The sequence below is a fragment of the Carica papaya genome, chromosome 1, assembly GCF_054855325.1.
Source record: "Carica papaya isolate Zhongbai chromosome 1, ASM5485532v1, whole genome shotgun sequence".
NCBI classification, from domain to species: Eukaryota; Viridiplantae; Streptophyta; class Magnoliopsida; order Brassicales; family Caricaceae; genus Carica; species Carica papaya.
The window spans coordinates 12,511,251-12,534,657 of record NC_142309.1 but is presented as its reverse complement, the minus strand read 5'-3'; the positions used below and the strand labels follow the sequence as shown (position 1 = coordinate 12,534,657).

General features: G+C 33.3%; 1 protein-coding gene across 7 annotated transcripts in view; it reads left to right on the top strand.

The window, feature by feature from the left end:
* LOC110818655 (putative GTP diphosphokinase RSH2, chloroplastic) overlaps positions 1-23,407 on the top strand; it is a 57,427-nt gene that overhangs the window by 18,865 nt on the left and 15,155 nt on the right. For 6 of the 7 annotated variants that reach the window (XM_088219873.1, XM_088219882.1, XM_088219903.1 and 3 more), the window contains 5 exons: positions 9,433-9,623; positions 9,788-9,854; positions 11,618-11,751; positions 15,568-15,636; positions 21,918-21,984. In XM_088219873.1, coding sequence (XP_088075999.1) covers positions 9,433-9,623; positions 9,788-9,854; positions 11,618-11,751; positions 15,568-15,636; positions 21,918-21,984 — 528 coding nt within the window. The remainder of the gene's footprint in view (positions 1-9,432; positions 9,624-9,787; positions 9,855-11,617; positions 11,752-15,567; positions 15,637-21,917; positions 21,985-23,407) is intronic. The other variant, XM_088219877.1, reaches the window with a different exon arrangement.

The window sequence follows — 23,407 nt, the reverse complement described above, 5'->3', positions numbered from 1 at the left end:
AGATCTCTTGTTAGCAACTGCCCTACCTTACTTGTCCGTCATATGTTTTTGTTTCATCAAGTCTTATGTTTTGGCATCTATGTGATGCAGAATAGTAAGCTCCTAAAATGAGTATATTTCAACAATAAATGTGGCAGAACCAATAAAGGAACCTAAAGGTTTTGGGAAATTAACTAAAAGGAATAGGAAGATTTAATTTCCTTTTCTAAGTTCTAGAAAGTTTTACAAAAAAGGAATAGGAAGATTTATTTTTTTTATTTCCTAGATTTCCTATTTTTCTTATTCTCTCTATTTATTTATTTCTTATTTATTAGGTTTTCTAAATTTTCTATTTTTGATATATTTTTGTGCCTATATATAAGGTATCTTAGCTTAATTATTAGGTAAACCATTGGTGAATTATTGTTCATTTTGCTTTGGTTATTGAGATCCAGGATCTCTAGGTTTAGTTCTTAATAAAATTTCTTTAAGTTCTATATTCAACATCTCTTTATCCTACATCAATTGTCATTAGAGACTAATTCGATTCAGTCACGTTTCCCTAAATTTTTAAGCAGTTCATTTCCCAAAATATTCCATCTGCTTTGTGCATAAACACCTCTCTCTCTTTCTTCTTCATGAAAAAAAAAACAATCTTGAACCAAAAAAGCAGGTCAGCTTGTTTGTTGTTCCACCATCTGGAGGTGCTTGCCACTGCATCCAGCATTAGACTTAGAAGTTCCTAGTCGACGAAACCCCGGAGCCCCACTGCAAAATGACTCTCGAGCTTTTTAGAAGTGCTTTCTTACTTTTTTGGGGTTACTTTGCTCAAGTTTTTGGTCTCTATTCATTTTTGCAAGTTGTTATTGGAAAACAAGCGTGTTTGAGTAAGAGGAGGGCTTGATAGATTTAACACATGAATGGAGTTAATCATGTTCTTGTAGTTATGTTCTATTTGATATATGGTTCAGTTACAAACTGTCAACACTTTCCAACGCTACGTTACCATCATCCCGTAGCCGCCGCTGCAACATGAAACGGTGGCACAATTCCTGCCAAAAAGACTGTTTGATATTATTGTATTAAAAGCCTATAAAAGGCTCAATCTCTATGCTTGTAATCATGAAATAAAATCAGAATTATTTACCTCTAAAGTTATCTCTTTTCTCTCCTTTTTCTCTATTCTATTTTTCTTTTTTTTTTTCCCTTTAGATCAGAATCCATGTCAAAGGTTTCTGACAGAAATCTGCAGTGGAACCAATAAAGGAACCTGAAGGTTTAGGGAAGTTGACTAAAAGGAATTGAAAAATTTAATTTCCTTTTCCAACTTTTGGAAATTTTTACAAAAAAGGAATAAGAAGATTTATATTCCTATTTCCTAGATTTCCTATTTTCCTAAATCTTTCTATGGCATTTATTTCCCTATTTACTAGATTTTTATATTTTCTATTTTTCATGTATTTTGGTGTCTATTTATACTTTAACTTATTTATTAAGTAAACATTTTGATGAATTATTATTCAAATATCGAGAGATTGCTTTGCTTATTCAGATCCGAAATCTCTTTTTCGGATAAAGTTTGGGTCTTAATAATTTTTTTTTAAGTTTTGTATTCAGCTTCTCTTTTTCCTACATCACTTTGTTATGTCATTACATTTCTTATTTCTCACGTAGGCTAAAAATGCCTTGTTTCTCATTTATTAGTTTCTAAAGTTGATTCCTTTAATTGCTAATCTTTTTTAAAAAGCACAAAACTATGCTTTCTTTTTTCGAGTCTTTTGTTTATGTTAATGAGTTATTCTGAAAAATACATTCAGACATAATATTTGAATTCTCGTTAGAGATTTGAGGAGAATAAAATAAAGTAAGAGTTCAAATATAATATTAGTTATAAAGACAAAACATAATACATATTAAATATAATAATAGTATATTTATCCCTTTAGATCTAGGCTATTTGGATTTCTTACTAGTGAATTCTAATCCTGCTGCCTTGGTTGTGCCCCTATTCATCTTTGTAATCATAGCTGAGCTTTCTACAGATTGTGATTCTAAAATAAGTATGCTCTTATTCTCCGCAAGATGAATGAGGTATATTGTTTCATTCAGTGAAGGTAATTCTTTCTTGTCCAATATTCGAACTTTTACCATATCGGATTCCCTATTCAAACCACCAGAAAATCATAATCCAATCATTTTCTATAAATTTCTTCAAGATAGCAGCATCTTCACTGCACTTCATTTGAATGCATTGGTATGACTCATTTCTTGCTACAAACTTTTGAGAAAATGTTGGCATGCTTCTTTTCCAAGAGATTGTCTCGTTTGGTGGTTGAAGTTTTTCTTGATTTCATAGATCAAAGTTGCATCACGTGTCTTCACATATCCCTTATGTCCTTTGTTGGGGGTAAAAACATGCTTGTGTCCCTTATATCAGGTGGCATAAACTTTGATGACCATCCTATACCATGGAGTCCTGCTTACCCCGAACAATTTACTCGACATCTCCTTTTTCGGGTAAAGACCAAAGCAAGTGATTGATCTTGCTATTGCCTTTGAGAAATGTCTGAACCAATGGGCCACTTCAAAGAATTCTTGCCATTTAAATGGCAGGCTGCTTGAATTTTTTACACATTGCAACTTGGTTGGTGTGTGTGACAAGTTCTAACATATTGAGGATTTAGAAGTAATGAAGAACTATGTTCATTCAACAATAAAGTTTGAATTAAGGTTCAATGCTAAAAGCTAGAAAGGATTAAACAATCAGATATCCAGCAACAAAGGCTGGGGAAAAGGGGCCTGTTACAAGATTACAACATAATTTCCTCGTATAATAACATAATTGTAGGTAACTGAATTTTTATACATATTAATGTAATCATAGATAGCAAATTAATAGATTAATTTATGTTAGTTACTTTAAATAGATTCCTCTGTGTGTATATATATCTCAAACCTATTGGAATAAAATCATCAGAATGTATTTCTATACTTTTCTGTTTAATTACATGGTATCAAAGTTAGAGATTCAGGGAGAGGCAGATTAGATTAGATTTGGAGGAGACTGGAGAAGCCGAAGAGATACTGTCACCATCTAGATTTGAAGCAACAGTGGCGTCTGTAACCAGGAGGCGGTGCGCGTTGGCTGTAAGGAAGCAAAAGCTGAGTCGCGCAAGCCGTTTGATGAGAAGATGAAACACGTACGATCTTTTAGATATGCAAAATCCGATTTGTCAACGTGTGACTGTAAAACTAGGTAGAAGGAGATGAAGATGTCGCGACGGATCCACTTAGATTTGTGCGGTGCAGAGAGGGAGAAGCCGAATTTGCACGGTAGAGGGAGATTTGTGCGGCACGGTTAGATTTGTCTGGATCTGTGTGAGATCAGTTCGGAGAGAAGCCAGAAGAAGCTGTTTGTGCTCGAAATCAGATTGCTAGAGAAGGAGAAACCGTGGCGGTGGCTAGTTGTGTGGAAGCCAGATTGAGGCATTTTCGGTGCGATTTCACAAGTTTTGTTCTGAATTTGTGCCCTCCATAAATTTGTTGTGATTTTTGTTTAAATCACGGCTGCACGTTGTAGTTTTGGCGGCGATGTGTGGTTGTTCCGCTAGTGGCGCATGCGGCGATGCATGAGGTTCTGGCAATGGCGCGTGTAGCGGCTTGTAAGATTCTGGTGGTGACAGTACATCAGCTTGTGTGCTTTTCTAGTGGTTACACGTAGTGGTTTATATTCTAGCATGTGGTGGTAACTTTTTTGCACAATGGTGTTTCCCTATGAGTAGTTGTTTATTTCTGATAATGAAATTTTTCTATATTTGTTTTTTATTTGCTTCAGGTTGTTAGATTTATGAGTGTTTTAGTTGTTTTGAGTATGATAGTTTAATTCTTGAAGTAAAATGGGTGATAATATTGTTTGCTACTACTGCCATGAGTAAGAGCATACAAAACAGTATTGTAAAAAATTGCAGAATTCAAATAAGAGAACACAAACAGGTAATATCATTGTTACTACTACTAGCTAATCTTCTGAGAGAACTGTTATGATTTCAGCTGATGAGTATGATAAATTTTCTTAGTATTAGAAATTTTTGAAGAAATTATATGTTCTTGCTGAATTAGGTAAAATATGTTTGGTCTTCTCTTCAAACAAGTAAGTGATTAATTCTAGTGGTACAGATTGGATGATATGTAATCCATCTTTTCTAGCTTTCGATCACAGAGTAGTTTTTTCTATAACCATTACTGATGGGTCAATCTATAACATTGTAGGTTTTGGGAGCATAAAATCAATTTCATTTATTACATTTTCATCTGTATCAAGTCTACCTAAATTTGTTTTCAATTTAATTTATGTGAGTAGATTTACTAAAGATTTTAATTGCTGTATCACATTCTTGTCCGATCATTGTCTTTTTCAGGATCTTATGATGAAACGTATTATTGGTTAAAAACATGTATCGGATGATATGTACATTCTTGATACGTAGATTTCTCGATCAGTTACTTGCTCTAATGTGTTTCTCTATTTGAAACACATTGCCAATTAGGACATCCTTATCTCCTTATGTTGAAAAAGTTATGTCATTAGTTTTATGATATACTATCATTAAATTACGAGTAATATCGGTTTGCAAAATATTACCGTAATCCGTTAGGTTCAAGAATTAATGAATGAATTGAATGTGCTTTTGAGTTAGTTTATTATGATGTTTGAGATCCTTGTCTTGTTCTGTGTAAAATAGAGTTTAAATCTTACGTTTTTGGATGATTTTTCTCGAATTATTTGGAAATATTTTATGAAAAATCGTTCTGAAATCTTTTTTTACTTTTGTGCTTTTGTGCTTTTGTGTTGAACTCAAAACCTAATTCAGTGTTTCTGTGCATGTATTGAGAAATGATAATGATAAAAATATATGTCAGACTTATTTGAGAATTATATGACTCAACAAGAGATTTTTCATTAGTCGTCTTGTGTTGATATACACTCTTAAAATAGAGTTACTGAGAGGAAGAACAAATATTTAATTGAGATTGCTCGAGTCTTTTTGTTCCAAATGTAGGTTCCTAAACAATTCTGGACTGATGTTGTTTTCACGACCTGGTTTTTGATTAATTGTTTGCAATGTACAGTACTTGATGAAGATGTTTTCTATAGTGTTCTTTTTTCAAACAAGTTCTTGTTTCCAGTACAATTTATAGTATTTGGTAGTACCCGCTGTATTCGAGATGTGTGGGCTAATATTATCAAACAGGACCCAAAGGTCTTGAAATGTGTATTTTTGAAATATTCTCGCATTCAGAAAGGATATCGGTGCTATTCATCAGATCTCAATAAATATTTGGTATCAACTGATTTGGTCTTTTAAGAGAATTTGTTGTTCTTCTCCTTACTGCCTACAACTCAGAGGGAGGACGATAAGTGACTCATCTATAGGTTCACACCAAGTTCATTTACTGAGCAATCAAATAATGGTGTTCGTCCTGATGATGTTCTCTACCTCTAGTTGAGTAAGTTGATGATGGTGTTCGTGTGCCTTCAACTCAAGTACAACCGCCAATTGTTCGTGTTTATTCTAGAAGACGATAAATTAATGATAAATCTCTTGCAGTAATTTCTTCGTTATTTGATCATGTCTCACATTAGCTTGATCTTCCCATTAGCCTTTATAAAGGTACATGTCATTGCACCCTTCCTAAATCTACTTACCTATTGCGAATTTTATTTCATATGATCACCTGTCTTATTCGTTTCTCTCTTTAATTGCTTGCATAGATTTAATTTTCAACCCAAGATAGTTAAGGAGATTTTGAATCCCCCTGTTTAGTATAATGCAATGATTGAGGAGATAAATGCTCTCGATAAAAATTATATTTGAGATTTAGTAAATTTAACCAAAGGTAAAAAGATTGTGGAATGCAAAAGGATATTTTTCAGTCAAAGTAAATTTAGATGACTCTATGATAAGACTTAAAAAAAGGATTGTAGCATAATCCTATGCTCAGACTTGTGGGGTCAATTATTTTGATATTTTTTCTCCGGTGACCAAATTTACATATGTTCATTTATTCATCTCTATCGCGGCATCTCAAAATTGGTTTTTACATTAGTTGGATATTAAGAATGCATTCCTTCATGTCGATCTCCTAAAAGAAGTGTATATGAAGCAACCACCTAGGTTTGTTGCTTAGGGGGAGTATGGAATAATCTGTCATCTAAAGAAATCTTTGTATAGTTTGAAGCAGAGGCTTCGTGCGTAGTTTAAAAAATTTGGTGAAATAGTTTTAGAATTTGGACTGAAGAAGAGTGATCACTTGGTCTTTTATAGACAATTAACGGTAGGTTATTTATTCTTGTTTTTATTGATGATATTGTTAGTACAGGTGGATATTGTGCAGAAATATCTTTTCTTACGTCATTCCTGCGTACAAAGTTTCACACCAAAGACTTGGATAAGCTAAAATACTTCTTGAGAGTAGAGTAACAAGAAGAAAGAAAAGAATTTTCTTGTTTAAGAAGAAATATGTACTTAATCTATTTGCAAACATTATAAAATTGAGAGTCAAGCCATGCAACACACTAATAATGGCAAGTGTACATCTTATAAAAGATGATAATGATCCGAAAAAGTACAGACAATTAGTTGAGAAATTGAACTATTTCATAGTGATTCGCCCAGATATTGCATATACAGTCAGTGTTGGTAGGTAATTTATATTTACACCTACAGTCAAACACTAGAAGGTTATGGAACAGATTCTGTGCTACCTTAAAGGAGCTCCAGGAATTGACATATTGTTTAGCAATCATGGGTACATTCACATTTAATACTTTGCAGGTATTGATTGGGTTAGATCTAAAATTGACAGAAGGGCAACTATGAGTTATTGTGTTTTTGTTGGTGGGGATCTGGTATCATGGAGAAGTAAGAAGTAGACTCTTGTCTCTCGATTTAGTGCAGTCTGATTATAGAGTTATGAAATAGTTCACATGTGAAGTCTTATAAATAAATCTCCTTTGAGCTGAAGTAGATTTGAAGCCTATGTCACTTACAAAACTCCAGTGTGATAATCAGACTGGCTTTCATATTATGTCAAATATGATGTATCATGAAATAACCAAACATATTGAGGTTGATTATCACTTTATCTGTAAAAAGATTCACGAGAACTTGATTTCTACTGGTTATGTGAAGATAAGAGAATAATTAGGTGATATATTCACATAAGCTTTAAATGGAACTCGGAGTAAATATTTTCGTAACAAGTTAAACATGATTAATAATTGTGCTCCAGTTTGAGGGAGAGTGTTACAAGATTACAATATAATTTCTTCATGTAGTAGCATAATTATAGGTAGTTGACTTTCGATATATATTAACATAATAATAGGCAGCAAATTAATAGCCAAATTTATGTTTGTTACCTTACATAGATCTCTCTGTATGTATATATATTTCAAATCTATTAGAATAAAATCATCAGAAAGTATTTCCATATTTTTCTATTCAATTATAGGGCCTAAATCAGCAATGAAGGTCGAGAATATACAGTTATGATATTATGTGAAAAATCATGTACAGAATATGTAGAAAGGTATCTTTACAATTTAGGCAACTAATTAAGCCTAGATCCTTACAAGTCAAAGGATATTACCAGATACTAGTGAACCAAATTATTTTTACATCTAATACAAAATAACTATTAATTACAAAATCATTAAACACAATTTTCCTTATATAGGGATAAGCTTTTTTATTTTTTATTTTTTTCGCATTTACATCTAGTAAATCCTGTGAAACTCCTAATTTTTTTTTCTATTAATTATTTGGATTAATTGATTCTTAATTCTTAGGAATTCCCAGATTTTAGGAATTGATTGTAGAATCATATTTCCCCAATTAGGTACAAAGTTTTGTATATAAATATCGTTTATATACTCATTATTCATCATTACGAAAGTTTTGGTATGATTTATTTAGTAATCACTAGGACCAAAGGGTTATAGTTGACACATAGTAGTATGTCGTGGTAATCTGATTTAAGGTGATTAATTTATTAATCCTTCAAATATCTCCCACAAGAGTTGCTACACAGTAAGTTATTTCATCAATATCAAAATTTGAAAGAATCTGGAGAATAGGTACAATGTCAAATCCCAAATGCAATATGTAGACTTGATTGAGAATAGTAATTCAGTTGACTTAATACTTCCTAATTAGACCTTGGCTAAGCAATATCTGCTATAGATTCTATCAGCAACATAGGACATCTCTCTTTTACAATGTGAACTGCTTCATTGGTACTCACTCACTTATCTCTATAGATTATTACCCAGTGACTACTTCTGTAAGGCACATAAAAAATTTCCATATATTAATATTATCAAATTTTGACCGAATAATTGGTCTTACAATTAGGAACTGTCTAGAATAGATGAAAACTTGGCTAAGCAATATCTGCTATAGATTCCATCAGCCACACAGGACATCTCATCTCCTACGAGCTTTACGTATTACCTGGTGAGTACTTCTGTATGGGACACAAAAAATTTCCGTATATTAATATTATCAAAGTTTGACAGAATAATTGGTCTTATAATTAGGAATGTTCTAGAATTGATTTTTAAGAAGTTCAGTTTCATTATTATGATATCACCATGATGCTAATTTACTTTTCCTGTCCCAGTAACTTTCACCATGTGTGAGAACAGCGATACTGTTATTAAAATGACATTACACAACTCATAATAAAAAAGGTCAAAAATTTCGAGTGTTATTACATCAAGAATAACTTGACAAATATGTATGAATAGTAATGCAATTTTACACCCATCACATGCATGCAATTGGTTTGAGGATGCATAATCAACATTTTAATCTTTTGGGATTTGTGTTGTTCTGTTATTTCTATGATAACAGATACCAAATTTTGAAAGAAATATAACCCTAATCTATTAGAAAAGCTAACTAAATGTCATCTGCTCCGGGGTCTGAATCTGTAACTGCTACGCAAGATTGCTTGTCATGTTTCAATTCTGGAATGAAGTTCTTCTCCTTAAAGAACTATCGTTATAGGTAACTGATGGTCGATTATACTTCATTTTTTAACACAATAGAAAATTTTGAGTTCTATACCGACCATGATTTAATTTGTAACTTCATGGAAATTCAGTGGTTCTATCAAATACTAATTTGGGCATATTGTTTCTTTGCATCATACACCTCAATGACACTGTATAGAAGAAATTCTTGGTTGAAATAATGGAGATATAGGGGCAAGCTTATGCCACATATTGGTAGCATTGGACTGGCTTGGATCGGTAAAACTGGGACTGTATCTAAACTAAGTGATTTTTCCTTAGTGCATGTTGTATTTCCATGTGTGCAGAAGAGCATCCTTTGTTTGTCTCTCTGTTTTGAGGGGCTTCGGCAATGATTGTTTATTATTTGTCAGGATCTCTTGGAAGCAGTTGTGCCTTTCGATGTCTTGTTTGATAGGAGAAAAAGGACCAGATTTCTTAATAATCTTGAAGAAAGTTCAAAGACTAGGAGAAAACCCAAAGTCGTACAGGATGCTGGAATTGCTTTAGCCTCACTGGCAGTTTGTGAGGAGACATTTGAACAAGAATTAATTATATCAACATCGTAGACATCTCTTCTTCACTACTTTTTGTCTATATTTTATGAAAAATAAAATTAGTCTTATTTACATCTTTAGTTTTTTCTTTCTCTTGTTAACTTTGGTCGGTGTAATAGTCTAATAGAGGCTCCTTTTTCCCTCTCTTCCCTCCTTTCCGTTATGATTGCAGTTACGTTCCTGGGATGGAAGTCACTTTATCGAGTCGATTGAAAAGTTTATATAGCATCTACAGCAAGGTATTGATGAAGTTATTTTGATTCAGGCAGTAACTACAGTACAGTTCTACATTACTTATCTATCTATTTACAGAAATAAATTAATTCTACTTTATCAAGCAGTTTCTTTGTGCTTTTATGTTTTCTCCAGTTAACTGTTCTGAGATAATCTTGCTCTCTCTCTCTCTCTCTCTATCTATATATATATATATTATATTTATATGTTTATCTAGTGATCTATCTTATTTCTCCTTTTTGTGCGCATGTATCTTAAAGGGATATTCAATAAATTTTCTTAGATATTTCTATGAGAGGCTGCAATGCATGCACAAGCAAGGATGGTTATTGCTCTCATTTTAATTGTTTTTTTCTTCTGCTAACTTGCGCTACAGTAGCCTAAGGAGAACAAGTGGTGCATAAATATGATGTTATATCGGAATAGTTTTAAGATTAGGAAATATCTATGCAATTATTATTATTGTTATTTAGTATCTTTAGTTTATTTAGCTTATTTAAGTAAGCTAAATTTTGCTAGGAATTAAAACTTTTGATTTCCTTTTTATTATTGCAATATTTTTGTATTAGTTGTCAGAAGTGTGATGCAGAACAAGAACATCCCAATTTAGAATAAATTTTCTGCCGAAGAAATTTCTTTTAATTATTTTATTTTGTATTTTTTTAAACTATTTGTTATTTAGGTTTGTTTGAGCGCTATAATATTTTAGTTTTCTTCTTGATATATTCTAAATATTATAAGAATCAGAATACTTAAAATTTCCTCTTTTATAATTTTTCTTATTACTTGTAGCTAATGCCTATAGAAAGGCTAAGACTAGTAACTATCAGCAGATGTTGGTTAAGAATTTCTTTGTTAAGGTTTTACTCCCTGTTATATCTATGTATTCATTCTTCTAGTTCTTATTTTGTCTAACTTATCTCATTGGTCTATTTATCCCTATATATATTTTTTTTCTCTTTGATTCTTAATTTACTTTTACCTATTTTTATTCTTCTGTTTATCACAAAATTTCTTTGCTTCAAAATTGTTCGTAGGACAAGTTAGTCTAACCGATACTCGTCTTATATCAGTTAATATCACAGCCTAGTTGCTATTTTCGCTTTCTATCAAATGTCTACTAGAAAAAAAAAAGAAAAAATTTAGATTCCTCCATCCTGCCCAAAAACACTTGTCCTTGATCCCAAAAAAAATCCATCCCCAAGAAAGAAAAGAAACCATAAAAAATCTGTTTTAGGTTGGTAAAGTTTCATTGTCGTATCGCCTGCATTGTGGTGTGGGCGAGAGACCCTTGTCCAGGTTATTTGATACATTCAGCATTTTTGGGTTTCTCCCCCTTCCCTTGAGTATTCTATTACTTTCTTCGCTAGAGGAGTCAAGGTGAAGGAGGTTAGGTTGCTACCAAAAGCTCCTTTTGCAGAGTTATCAGGTATTATGATTGCAGAGAAATACTAGAATAAAATTTCTAAGAATCCTTTACCTTGTTCCTTCTTTGGGACATAACGACCTTTTCGGCTTCTTTTGGCTTAAGGCTCATGGCTATTTTACAACTTCAATGTATTGATTTTCATGTTGCTTTTTTATTTCTATTTTTTTTCTATTTTTGCCATTAGGAGGATCTCTTATGTCCTGCTAACATACTTTTTCCTTTTCTCAATGTTTTCATCCTGTTACATTGAAGTTGCTATATTAAAGCTTATGTTCCTAGTTATGCTGCTTGTTCATGAGAAATCTAAACTTTTTTTTGTTTGATATTCTTCTTGATTAGATGAAAAGAAAAGAAGTTGGAATTGGTAAGATATATGATGCCCGTGCATTGAGGGTGGTTGTTGGAGATAAGAATGGAACTCTACATGGACCCGCGATACAATGTTGCTACAATCTTCTCAACATTGTGCATAGGTAAATTGATTCATTACAGTTTTATATTTATATTAAGCTATTGTATTGTACTTTTTATATGAAACTCTCTCTTCTTAACCAAAATATTCATGTAGTTTCTCCTAGGTAAAGATCATATTCTTTGAGAGAGACTCGAGAAATTGTTAGAAACCCAGCCTTGACATATACTTTACTGGGACTTTGAACAGTAAAAAAATTTAAATTAAATTCATGAGAAAATTTAAAAATGAGAAAGAAATCTGGAGAGGGAAAAAATATAGTTGAGACTAAGAGAGAAAGGATTTAGAGAGAGAAAAGCAGAGAGAGAAAGAGTGTTAAAGAGAGAGATCGGGAGAAAGAATAAAAGAGAGAGAGAGAGAGAGAGATCTCGGAAGAGAGTAAGTAACAAAGAGAGAGGAAAAGAGAGAGACCAAGAGTTTAGAGAGAGAAGAGGCTAAGAGAGGAAGAACACAGATCCAGAAGATAGATTTGTGAGATTAACTTCAATATATTACATGATTGATTTCCTTTTACAATTCACTATTTATATACATGAAATGGTACATGAATCTTCTTTTAATCTGTTAATCATCATCACGGAAGTTAACGTTCAGAGGGGATGCTTTCCGTTTGGGCGCATCAAGTGGAGAGAGAATGTCACAGCCACCTCTCTCTTATAGGGCGTGTCCGGAGCACACTACACTTTACATTTAGTTAAATAAAACATAACAAGCTTTCATTAATAGAAAAGTACAGAATCGTTACGTCCCTTAATATATGTACATTAGATACATGCAAAATGAAGCTTTAAAATTTTTTTTTTCTTACATTACAAAGGAAAAGTAAGTAGTAACCTGAGTTCTTATAAAGTCTAACTTGCAAAAGACTTCTCTACTATTACTACTTACTTCTCAGCGGTCTCTGTAGGGTTTGAAAATGATGAGAGAGTGAGATACACTATCCCAATAAACATATATCATGATACATAGCATAATACATGCAATATATAAAGTTTTCACATACATCAAAATATATATCTTATATATTTGTAAATAATAGATAACAGATAACTAAATTATCACATTTCCTTGTTACATTATACAACGAGCTATACTACATCACCGTTATGGAGGGTCGTTCACATCTTCCTACTGCCATGCATGCATAGGCGCACACTTAACACTTAATACTTAACACATTCCCATATACCCGAAAACGGAACGGTTATGCATAGGCACAAAAGCCTAACATCATACAGGTGCTTTCGGAACGGCTTACCTCAATAACGATCAATGCACACTTATTAAAATCATTTTCTAAAACATATGGGTAAAATAACACTTAAGACACAATAGCACTTTCACAAACGTTTGCACTTTACATATGAAAGTACGTATAAAACACTGATGAAAACACTTGAAAATTTTGTATGCTATACGATCACAATATCCACTTACCTTGGGTCTTACGCAACCTTGATTTGGGCAGAGTCTCCTCTTACACAAGCTCTAATGAGTCTACTCAATCCGGAAAAGTTTTCCCTTATAAAACTTTTAAATTTCTCGATAGATGCGGGTAGAGTCTCCCCTTATGATAACCTTAATTTTCAGTTTTCAAATGGGCAAAGTCTCCCTTTAGTTTATCTCAATTTTCTACCAAAATTTTTGACAAAGTCTCCCTTTAGAAATATTGATAATTTTTAGTCCAAAAATAATCTCTTCATATGAAAATTACATTTCTAAGAAAAAAGAGGTTTAAACAGGGTTACCTTAATTCTGGCAAAGTTCTGACTTAATTTGGAGCATTTTTTTCCCAAAATTTCGGCATGTTTTTGAATTATTTCTAACCTCAAAATTTTAATAGAAACGAAATACAATTGATGGAGAGAACTTACCTTAATCTCATAGGTTCCCTTATGCTGGTTATGAGCTTTCTTCCCCTTTTTATCTCTTTTCTTTTGGTTTCTTCCTTCCTCTCCCTTCTTCTCACAATTTGGGTAGAGTTTCCTCAAGGAAAAACTCCCAAATTCCTTCAAATTCCCTCACTTCTCTTAGGTAGGCACCCTTTTTCTCTCTTTTCTTCTACTCTCTCTCTCTCTCTCTCTTCTTTCTCTTTCTAACTTTGCTCTTCTTCACTCCAGAATGCATTTCCCATCTCCCCACCCCTATTTATAGGGGAGGGAAGCCCAAAGGGTCGGCCAAGTGGGGGGGTTGCCACCTCAATTCCTCAAGCTTATCCATTTCTCTCTTTTCCCCTCTTCCTTCACCCTTAAGTAATTCTAGAGTATTCCATCCTTGTCCAAACGCCACACACATCCTTATCCTCCTTCCAGGAGCTACCATACTAGATTTGGGCCCTATTCAAGTTGTTTTGGACCGCCTTAGGCCCACCTACACCCATAAGGCCCAAAACTGCACTTCATGCACATGCCTTCACTTCAAAACTCCATAACTTGCTCAATTCTTAATCTTTTTGGGCAAGCTTATGCTTCATGTGTTCCTCAAGAAGGCAGCTATCACATGGTTTTTGTTTGGGCTTCATTCGAGTCCATTTGGCCCACTTATGGCCCAATAAAACCCAAAAGGTCAAAACTGTCTTCCATGTACATGCTTCTCGGGTTTGGCCTCATTTCTCCCAAATTTTCTTTTATGGACATTTTTCTTTTTCCACACACTTCTTCTTTAATGGCTTGGCTATTCCTCAATTAAATTTGAGCCTCAAACTCCGTGTAGTTTGGTTTCGGCATACAAATCAACCCAAAAAGGGTCAATTAGGACTTCTTAGGGAATTTCCTCCCTCACATGAGGGATTTCTCTCTCGATTTTTTACCCGACCATTTTATTTTGTTCCCAAAGTATTTTCTTGCCTTATATGATATTGTTCTAGTATTGAGAAGCATTTCTGGGTCTAGAAAACTCAGTTTCTTCTATTGAGAGAAAAATCTTCTTAAGGGATTTTGGCTCTCTGAATTTCATTGTTTTCATTCTGTTTGACTGGAAACTATGATATGTAACATAAATTATGATTCCAATCACATGCACACATACAATCATACCTATCATATAGTCAAGACAAGCTTAGGGGAGAGTCGGGTTATCACAGAGAAAGATGAAGAGTCGGTCCGATTTACCGTGTGAAGAAAAAAGTTTACCAGTTAGAAACTGGTTCAATGCCTAGAGTCCTAGGGTTTTAAATACCTTCTCTTTGATCATGACATGTGCCCTTCTAGTTTTTTCAAATTCTGCCACGTATCCTTATTACTTTTTGGAGGGAGAATTGCGCAACCGACTTAAAAACCCTTATGGGTTTTGCTTCCCTACGGATGCTTCCACCATTTTCCTCATGCACCCTTCGTGGTTTCCTATTCTCTAGCTCATTTTCTTGCATGTGCAACCCGTTCACAACAGTATTATCCCCATGAGCGTCAATATTATCCCTAGAATTGAGAGTGAGCTTCCAAATATTTGGTGCCAATTATTTTTGTACTGTGCTACTTGAAGAATCCCTTGCTATGTTTTGCAGTGATAGAGTCGAGAAACTTTTGCATTATCTTGTTGCTCTTCCTTTGGAGGTTGATCCTCTTCACCTTCTCCATCTTTTTTTTCACACGTCTCCACTATTATCGTTATTTTCTCTTTAAGTTGATGTTCTAGAAAGTATTTTTTTCTGCATCTATAGCAAAAATTGCTTTTCCTTATTTTTGAATGATTTGGACCCTTAGGGGTGATATTTTTTAGAAATTTTGAATTTTGGAGAAATTTTTAGTGATGAGAACACTTCATTTGGAAAACGTTGTACAATGCTTTGGTTTATTGTGACGGTTGATGATATCTACAGTTTGCTCTCACCACAAAGTCAATTCAAATGCTTGAGACAAGGTGCGGCCTATACATCCTCATCGCTGGTGTAAGTTCCTTATTTATACCACTTATAAAGTTAGAGATAAAATATTTTTTCTAAAGTTCGGGGTTTTCAGTTAATAATAAAGACCTCATTTTTTCAAAATTTTCTTCATATTGGAGGACGTTATTTTCTTGGATCAGTTTATTAAATTCCTCGACAATATTAACTCCAGCTAATCCTCCAAACCTTCTAAACAGTTTTACCTCTAATATTTCCTGTTCAAATATATTAGGGTCATTTGCAAACCTATATAACTAAATTTTATCCTATCTTTAAGATACATTGAAACTGTTTCCACTTTATTTTTGCTTGAAATGTTGAAAATATAAAAATATTTGTTGCATATTCTAATCCATGTTTTAGGATATTTTTTCTTCAAAGATAGGAATTTCAATTTTCGGGATTAAGTTTCTTGGTTGGTTACCTCTCTAGTCTGAACTGCCAACCCCTATTTCTTTGGTTTTAGGGTTCGTAAAATTCCTTTATCAATATTTAAAACAGCGACAGAGGGGCTTACCCTTGCAGTTGTTTCACTTATCTATGTGCTGCCTTGTAAGAGTTCAACGAGTCTTTCTAATTGCTAGCCAGACATAGTCAATCTTTGGTCTACAATGGCTTGGGTTTGCTGTTGAGATTCATACATTTTAGATCTAAAACCTGAGAGTTTTTGTCCACCTCATGCATATTTTCCTCCAAAGTGGGCATCTTTTGAGGTTTAGAGACTGTGGCTTTACTCTTATTTATCACCATAGCCATGAAACTTGTAAAAGTTTTTTCAAAATTGACCTTCTTTGATATTAAGTTATTAGGAGCTGACCTTGACATATACTTCACTGGGAATTTGAACTATAAAAGAATTTAAATTAAATAAGGAAATAAAAAAATGAGAAAGAAGTTTGGAGAGAAAAAATATAGTTGAGACCGAGATAGAGAGAGGACTTAAAGAGAGAAAAGTTGAGAGAGACAGAGAATTAGAGAGAGAGACATCGGGAGAGAGAATAATATAGAGAGACAGAAAGAGATCTCGGAGGAGAGAAAGTAATAGAGAGAGAAAAAGAGAGAGATCCAAAGTTTAGAGAGAGAAGAGCCTGAGAGAGGAAGAACACAGAGATGTAAAAGATAGATTTGTGAGATTATCTTCAATACATTACATGATTGATTTTCTTACATTACATGATTGATTTTCTTTTACAATCCATTATTTATATACATGAAATGGTACATGAATCTTCCTTTCAATCCGTTAATCATTGATGTGGAAGCCAATGTTTAGTAGGGATCCTTTCTATTGGACACGTCAAGTGGAGAGAGAAAGATAAGAGGTGGGCCGGTTCACTGCGTGAAGAAAAAATGGTTCAGCTGTTCAGACACTGGTTCGGTGCCTAGGGTTTTAGGGTTTTAGATATCCCCTCTCCGATTGTGACACGTGTCCCTCCAATTTTCTCATATTCTGCCATGTGTCCTTAATACTTTCGAGAGGGAGAATTGCAGGGCCGACTTAAAAACCCTTATGGGTTTTGCTTCCCTGCGGACGCTTACACTGTTTTCTCGTGCACCCTTCGCAATTTCCTGTTCTCCAGCTCATTTTCTTGCATGTGCAATCTGTTCACAATAATACCCTCCCCTTGAGCATCAACCTTATCCCCAAGGTTGAGATTCAACTTCCTTATATTTAGTGGCAATTTTTTTTTTTGTTAACTCTGCTACCCGATGGTATGTTTTGCAGCGACAGGGTCAAGGATCTTTTATATTGTTTTGTTGCTCTTCCTTCAGAAATTGATCCTCTTCACCTTCTCATTTCTCTTCTTCACATGTCTCTACTGCTATGAATATTTCCTCTTTACATTGATGCCTCGAAAAGTATTTTTCCCCGCATCAAAGAAGGAAGAAGAAAGTAGGAGTTTAATTGTGTTTAATTATTTAGTAGATTTGTAAATGATGTATTAGGATTGATATGTAATTGTTCATGTATAAAGCATGCACCACCTTCCGTAGTTGGTACTTATATAGAAATAAGGCAGAATAAGTCAATATTAGAATAAGAGGGTAGTCAATATAATTCTGTAAGTAACTTCCAGGATAACTAACACCTTATTGTAATAAAGGCCTCTGTCTTTTGAGGCAGATTTATGCATGAATAAATTTCTGAGTAAGTTTGAGTATTTTCTTGTTCAAGAGATTATAAGGTTCTCTCCTAATGAGTTCTTAAACTAAATTCCAGAATAGGTAAAGGAAGAAAAACTCAAGAATATCCCCAAGGTCTTGCTGATTTGTATGCTCGTAAACCCATAACAATATCCATCAGTGGGGACCATAACAAATGTTACTCCCTCTGGTACTTCTAGATATATTATTGGTATTAGAAATCCTATAAATAAAAGGGTGTGACCTTATTGTTAAGCAGACTGCTTATGGAGAGAAGTTGACATATATTTTCTTATTGACTGTCCTTGCACTCTATGATTGTGCTTGAAATATGATTATGGTTGTGCCTTCGTTTAAGGGATTGTGGATTGGATATTTTCTTTTTCTCTTTTTCTGCTTCTTCTATGTTCTATTCTCTTTTGCTGCATCATTGTTCCTCTATTCCTTACCTACATTTGTATCTTCAACCAAGCAGAGATAATATTTGTATAATTTTGTTTCTAGCTGTTGCAATTCATCTTGCAAATCAGAATAAAGAATGAAATTTTTGGTATACTTTACAGTTTTACTTTTACATGTTTATGACCATTTACATGGTTTCTAAAAGGAAACTATGGATATACAATCACTATCTGTTTTATACAAAAATTGAGGTGCAACAATATTTTGATTTGGGAGAGATTTTTATCAGTTGAAATTGTAATGAATTTTTGTTTTGGAGTTCTCCTCAATCTTAATAATACTTCTTTTTTTATAAAAAAATTATCTCATTGAATAGATTAATACTGAATCCCTTTTTCTTTGACAAAATTTTCCAAACATTCATTACATTTTCTTTCATTTTTAGAATGAAAAAAAAAATTCTTTGTTTAAAATTAGTTTTCAAGCATATAAAATTTTCCAAACATCATATATGATCATCTATATAGGTTACAAACCATCTTTATTTCACTATAGGTTGTAATTTTTGAAAGATCCCAAACATCACAGAAAATTAAAGAGAGAGTACTTGACTTACAATAAGATTTAGATGTGTAAGTATTGAGATGGCTTTTTCCTGATGAACAACTTTCACTTTGAAACAGTGAGCAATTTAAATTCTTGAAAAAAGTTGGAATAAGATATTTAGAATATGAAAAGCTAGGATGTCCTATTATGAGATGCTAAAGCATTATTTCTTCATGAATAGAAATTAAACTAATATCACAAAGCCTTAAGCTGGTTTATTACTTGATAAGTGCCTGTTGTCCAAACTTCTGTTACTGCTTCTTCTCTAAAAAAAAGGAAGTCTAAGCAAACAATAAAAACAAAAGTGCTTTTAGGTAAAAGCATAAATTATTTTTTGCTTTTGATAAAGATGACATCTAAACCTATAAATGCTTTTGAGAATCCTTTGTATATGGGCGGTACCTTCTTTGGTACCTTGTTAATATATATTTTACACTTTTTATTTCAAAAAATAAATACGTTTGAGAATGATTTATGCTTGAAATAGAGGCTTTGAAGAAATGGCTTGTGATGGAAGTGAATACTTTTGAACAATTGTTTGTGCTACAAAGAGATATTATTATATTCTCAATGAATATATTGTTTCATTTTATGTTCCATTAATTAATAAATTTAACATTTTTTTTAAATAAAAATATAATGTTATTTATTGTCAATAATTTTATATTTATTATAAATTATTAAGACAATATTTATTTTAAAACTTAATAATAATGATTTGAAATTAATATTTATTTTAAATAAAATAATTAAACTGAAACACATACTTTAAATTAATTTCACTTATTAGAATAATTTTTTAAAAGATAATATTATTAAATAACTATAATGATTAATTTTGTTGTTGTTTTTTCTAACTTCAATATGTGTTATTAATTTTACAACATAAATTTAGTACTACGTTTTATATTGAAAGGATCCCTTAGAGCAAATTTTACCAAATATTATATAAACTTTCCCCTTTAAAGTTGTGTTTGCTGAATTATTTTGAATTGCTTTTATCAGCTCATGGCACAAACACCAGTAAAGCCAAACAGATCCTAAGGTGTCATCATAGTAGTAAAGACCATCTCTCGTCCTAGCACTGCCAGTATCCTCACTGGATTTTTTCTTCACTAAATAGACAGTAAGGTTTAAGTAAAATAAAATGATAATTGGAATCTTCATTAAATTTACTCTTTGATAAAAGATTACGAGCTAGTTTAGGAACATGAAGGACAAATTTAAGATCTATATTCTTTGAGAGTTCAATTAGACCTTTTCCTGCTATTAGTGAGAACTGCCATCTGTAATTCTAATTTTTTTTCATTAGCAGGGCAAGAGAAAGATGTGCTAACAAGTAGGCAAAAGTGGTCATGTGTTCAGAAGCACCCAGTCTATGATTCACTAGGCTAAAATTGGAAAGCAAGATAAAGCATTAAGATTACTATTTGATTGTGCAGTAGAGACATTAGGAACACCAGATGATGAAATAGATTTTAGTAGCTTAAAAAGTTATCCATATGCTATTTACTAAGAGATTGGTTGAGTTGATTCAACCTCATTTTGCTGTCGGATATGCACAACCAAGTTTCTCATCGGGGCTTGGTTTGCTCCTTTTCCAGTTGGTTCGTTTGGCTTATATCTATCAATAGGTTTCCAGTGTATGATGAGGTTTGTTGCAATAATCATGGGATGAATATAGTTCTAGCTGTGGTAGTATTACTTGCAGTCAAAAGCTGAGTTTTCAAGTAACATTTGCACTCTTTGTCTTGCACATAGCATTTCTGTGGCTTTCCTTGCTTCGAACTTTTGAGAAGACTTTTCCTAGTGGTGGCAAGGGTTGCCTGCCAATGGTCCATCACTTCATCAAACTCAACTTTTTAGCCAACCAACAACTTGAAGATATTATTGTCTGCTGTAACCTTTTTGTAATGGTTGCATCTTAAGTTGATTTCCAGTTATAGTTATTTAATAGATACAGGTGTTGCCATCTTAAGTAGATATCCAGTTATAGTTATTTAATAGATAGAGGTATTGCCATAGATATTTCAACATATTGAGGTACTTGGTGACACTCTAATTGTCCTGTCTAATTTCGCCAAATTTCAAGGTTAATTATAGATCTTGATTATCTAAATCAGAATGTATTTGATTGACTTTTTCCCACTCTGGGATCGCACATGTAATTGGAACTAATTTCTTCTGCCATGAAATTCACAAGCCATGTCATCCATGGAGTTTCTGGTATCCCAGGCTGCATACACGCAATCCTCTTGTGCTGGCTCCTTCGTGTCGTCAGTTAAGTAGTCAATCTTCCCTCACCCTTAGATGTATCTGCTCACAGATTGTGAACTATGTAGGAAATTGTTTCCATTTAGCCGGATTCTCATCCTTTGGACTGAATCGGAATCAGAGTAGGTGTTCTTCAGTTCATTGATTGTGGAGAATGTTGTAATAGGTGCAGCCTCAAATATAATGTCAGACATGGTCTATTTTTCTCTTTTCTGTGTAGATGTGATGGTGGTTGTTGGAAGATAAGAGATCTTATATTTTTCATTCCAAAACCATTGCTACTCTTATATTCTATGAATTCAAGAACTTAAATTGAAAAGCTTTATATGATTTCCTCTTATAGGAAATATTGTTAAAAAACATGGAAACTAGAAACTAACTACAGCCTAATTTTGGCTTCATTTATTTGCCTAGAATATCAACAGTAACTAATTTCCCTAATATGCTGAAAATTAATTCCCAAATCTGCTGAAATTAAGACTGAAAATTAATTTCCAAGAGATTTGCTGGAAATGAATCCCCAAATCTATTGGAATTAATTTCCCTAATATGTTCAAACTGGTTACCAAATCTGCTAAAATTAATTCCCAAATCTCTCAACAGTAACTAAATAAAAAATAATTAACTTATTAGAAATATAATGATCATATGTTGCTATTAGAAAAGTATCCAGAGATGATCCTGCAATTTTCTTCTTGAATCTTAGATGGTCCTACATTAATTATCTTAAATAATTTTCCTTTGGGAATATTCTACATGATGATGTAGTTCTTTTTGTTGTACTGATTCTGACCTCATAATGAGTCATGTATCGGTTTTAACCTCATAGTGGTGCCATTTTGTTTACTTCTCTGCAGGCTCTGGACCCCTATTGATGGTGAATTTGATGATTACATTGTTAATCCAAAACTTAGTGGCTATCAGGTACTTATCTTGATTTAATATTAAATAAAAATTCTTTCAAGGGCCACATTGTCGTTTCTGAATCTTTATGTTGAGTTGGAAGGGAGCATATAAGCATCCTACATACGAAGATACACATCTGCACATGCATATGATCTTATGTTTGTAAATGCATCTGCACACTTGTCTCCAATACTCTCATTCAGATCATTTCATCTAGTTTTTTTTATTTAGTCATCTTGTTGGATTGATCTTTCTTTTCTGATTTCCTTTATGTTATAAACTTAGTTGGACAAATTATTACCTTTAGTACCTAAAGTATGGCATATATTGCAATTCTCTACCAATTTGATCTTTGAATTTATTGAATACGTAATTTTTTAATGAAATTTTTAATAAAAATAGCAAAAGTTTCTTTTCTCTTGCTTGAGTTTCATAAAAATTGATTTAAAGAATATTTATAACTAGAAATTGAAAAAAACTTGAAAAAGCCATCTCCCAAGCCTTTTCATTGTCCATTTCTCTAATTTAGTTACAAGTGGGAGATGGCACTGAAGTGATGTTTGGGGAAGATACCTGGTCGGAGGATCAACCTTTAGGTACCTCAACTCCCCCGATCATTTACTTTCAACTAGGGATTACACCCGTGTCTTGTTTTGTATCCATTGTGGATGGAAGAGTTGTCTGGAACTTCTATTTAACCTGTCAACTTCTAATAGGATGACTTCAAACATGCAATTTGATCCATATTTCACTTCACTTCAGCCTGATTCCAGAATTTGGTCCTTGGGGAGCCCTCATGCTTGTGCACTTGGAAGTCCTTTTTCAACAACCTCACAGAAAAACCCATCCCCAGCCATGTCTGTTGCCAAGGTACCTTGGAAAGGTCCAATGTCATTAAAGATAAAGGTTTTACAAACATGGGTAGTCATTATTGAAGGCTCAGCAATAATGAGATGTTATAAATCCAGCAGTCTCACCGATCCCTATGATCGGATATATGCAGTATTTGCTTCGAGAGAAACGAGACACATTCACATCTAACCCTACATTGTGAAACAAATTGGAAGTTTTGGACCAAAATGGAACATCTATTCGGTCTTAATGGATCACACTTCAAAGAGTGGAAAGTTTTATACGTTCATATATTTACAGGTTAGGGGTGAAGAAGGGAGCCAAACTCCTATACAAGGGGCAATCTTTTCAGGTCTGTGGATTATTTGACTTGAGATGAATTGTGGGACTTTTGACAACTGCCATGTGTCCTCTTAGAAGCTATGGGATAGGCACCTTTCTTACCACCCGATGGACAAAGGCACATGAGAAATACACTGATAGACCCATCTCCAAGCTCCATTGGAATAGGGAGACAATCCTTTTCATCTCATAGGGTGTATCCATTTCTGTATTTCTGTGATTTTGATTTTTTAAGGAGGATATTTCA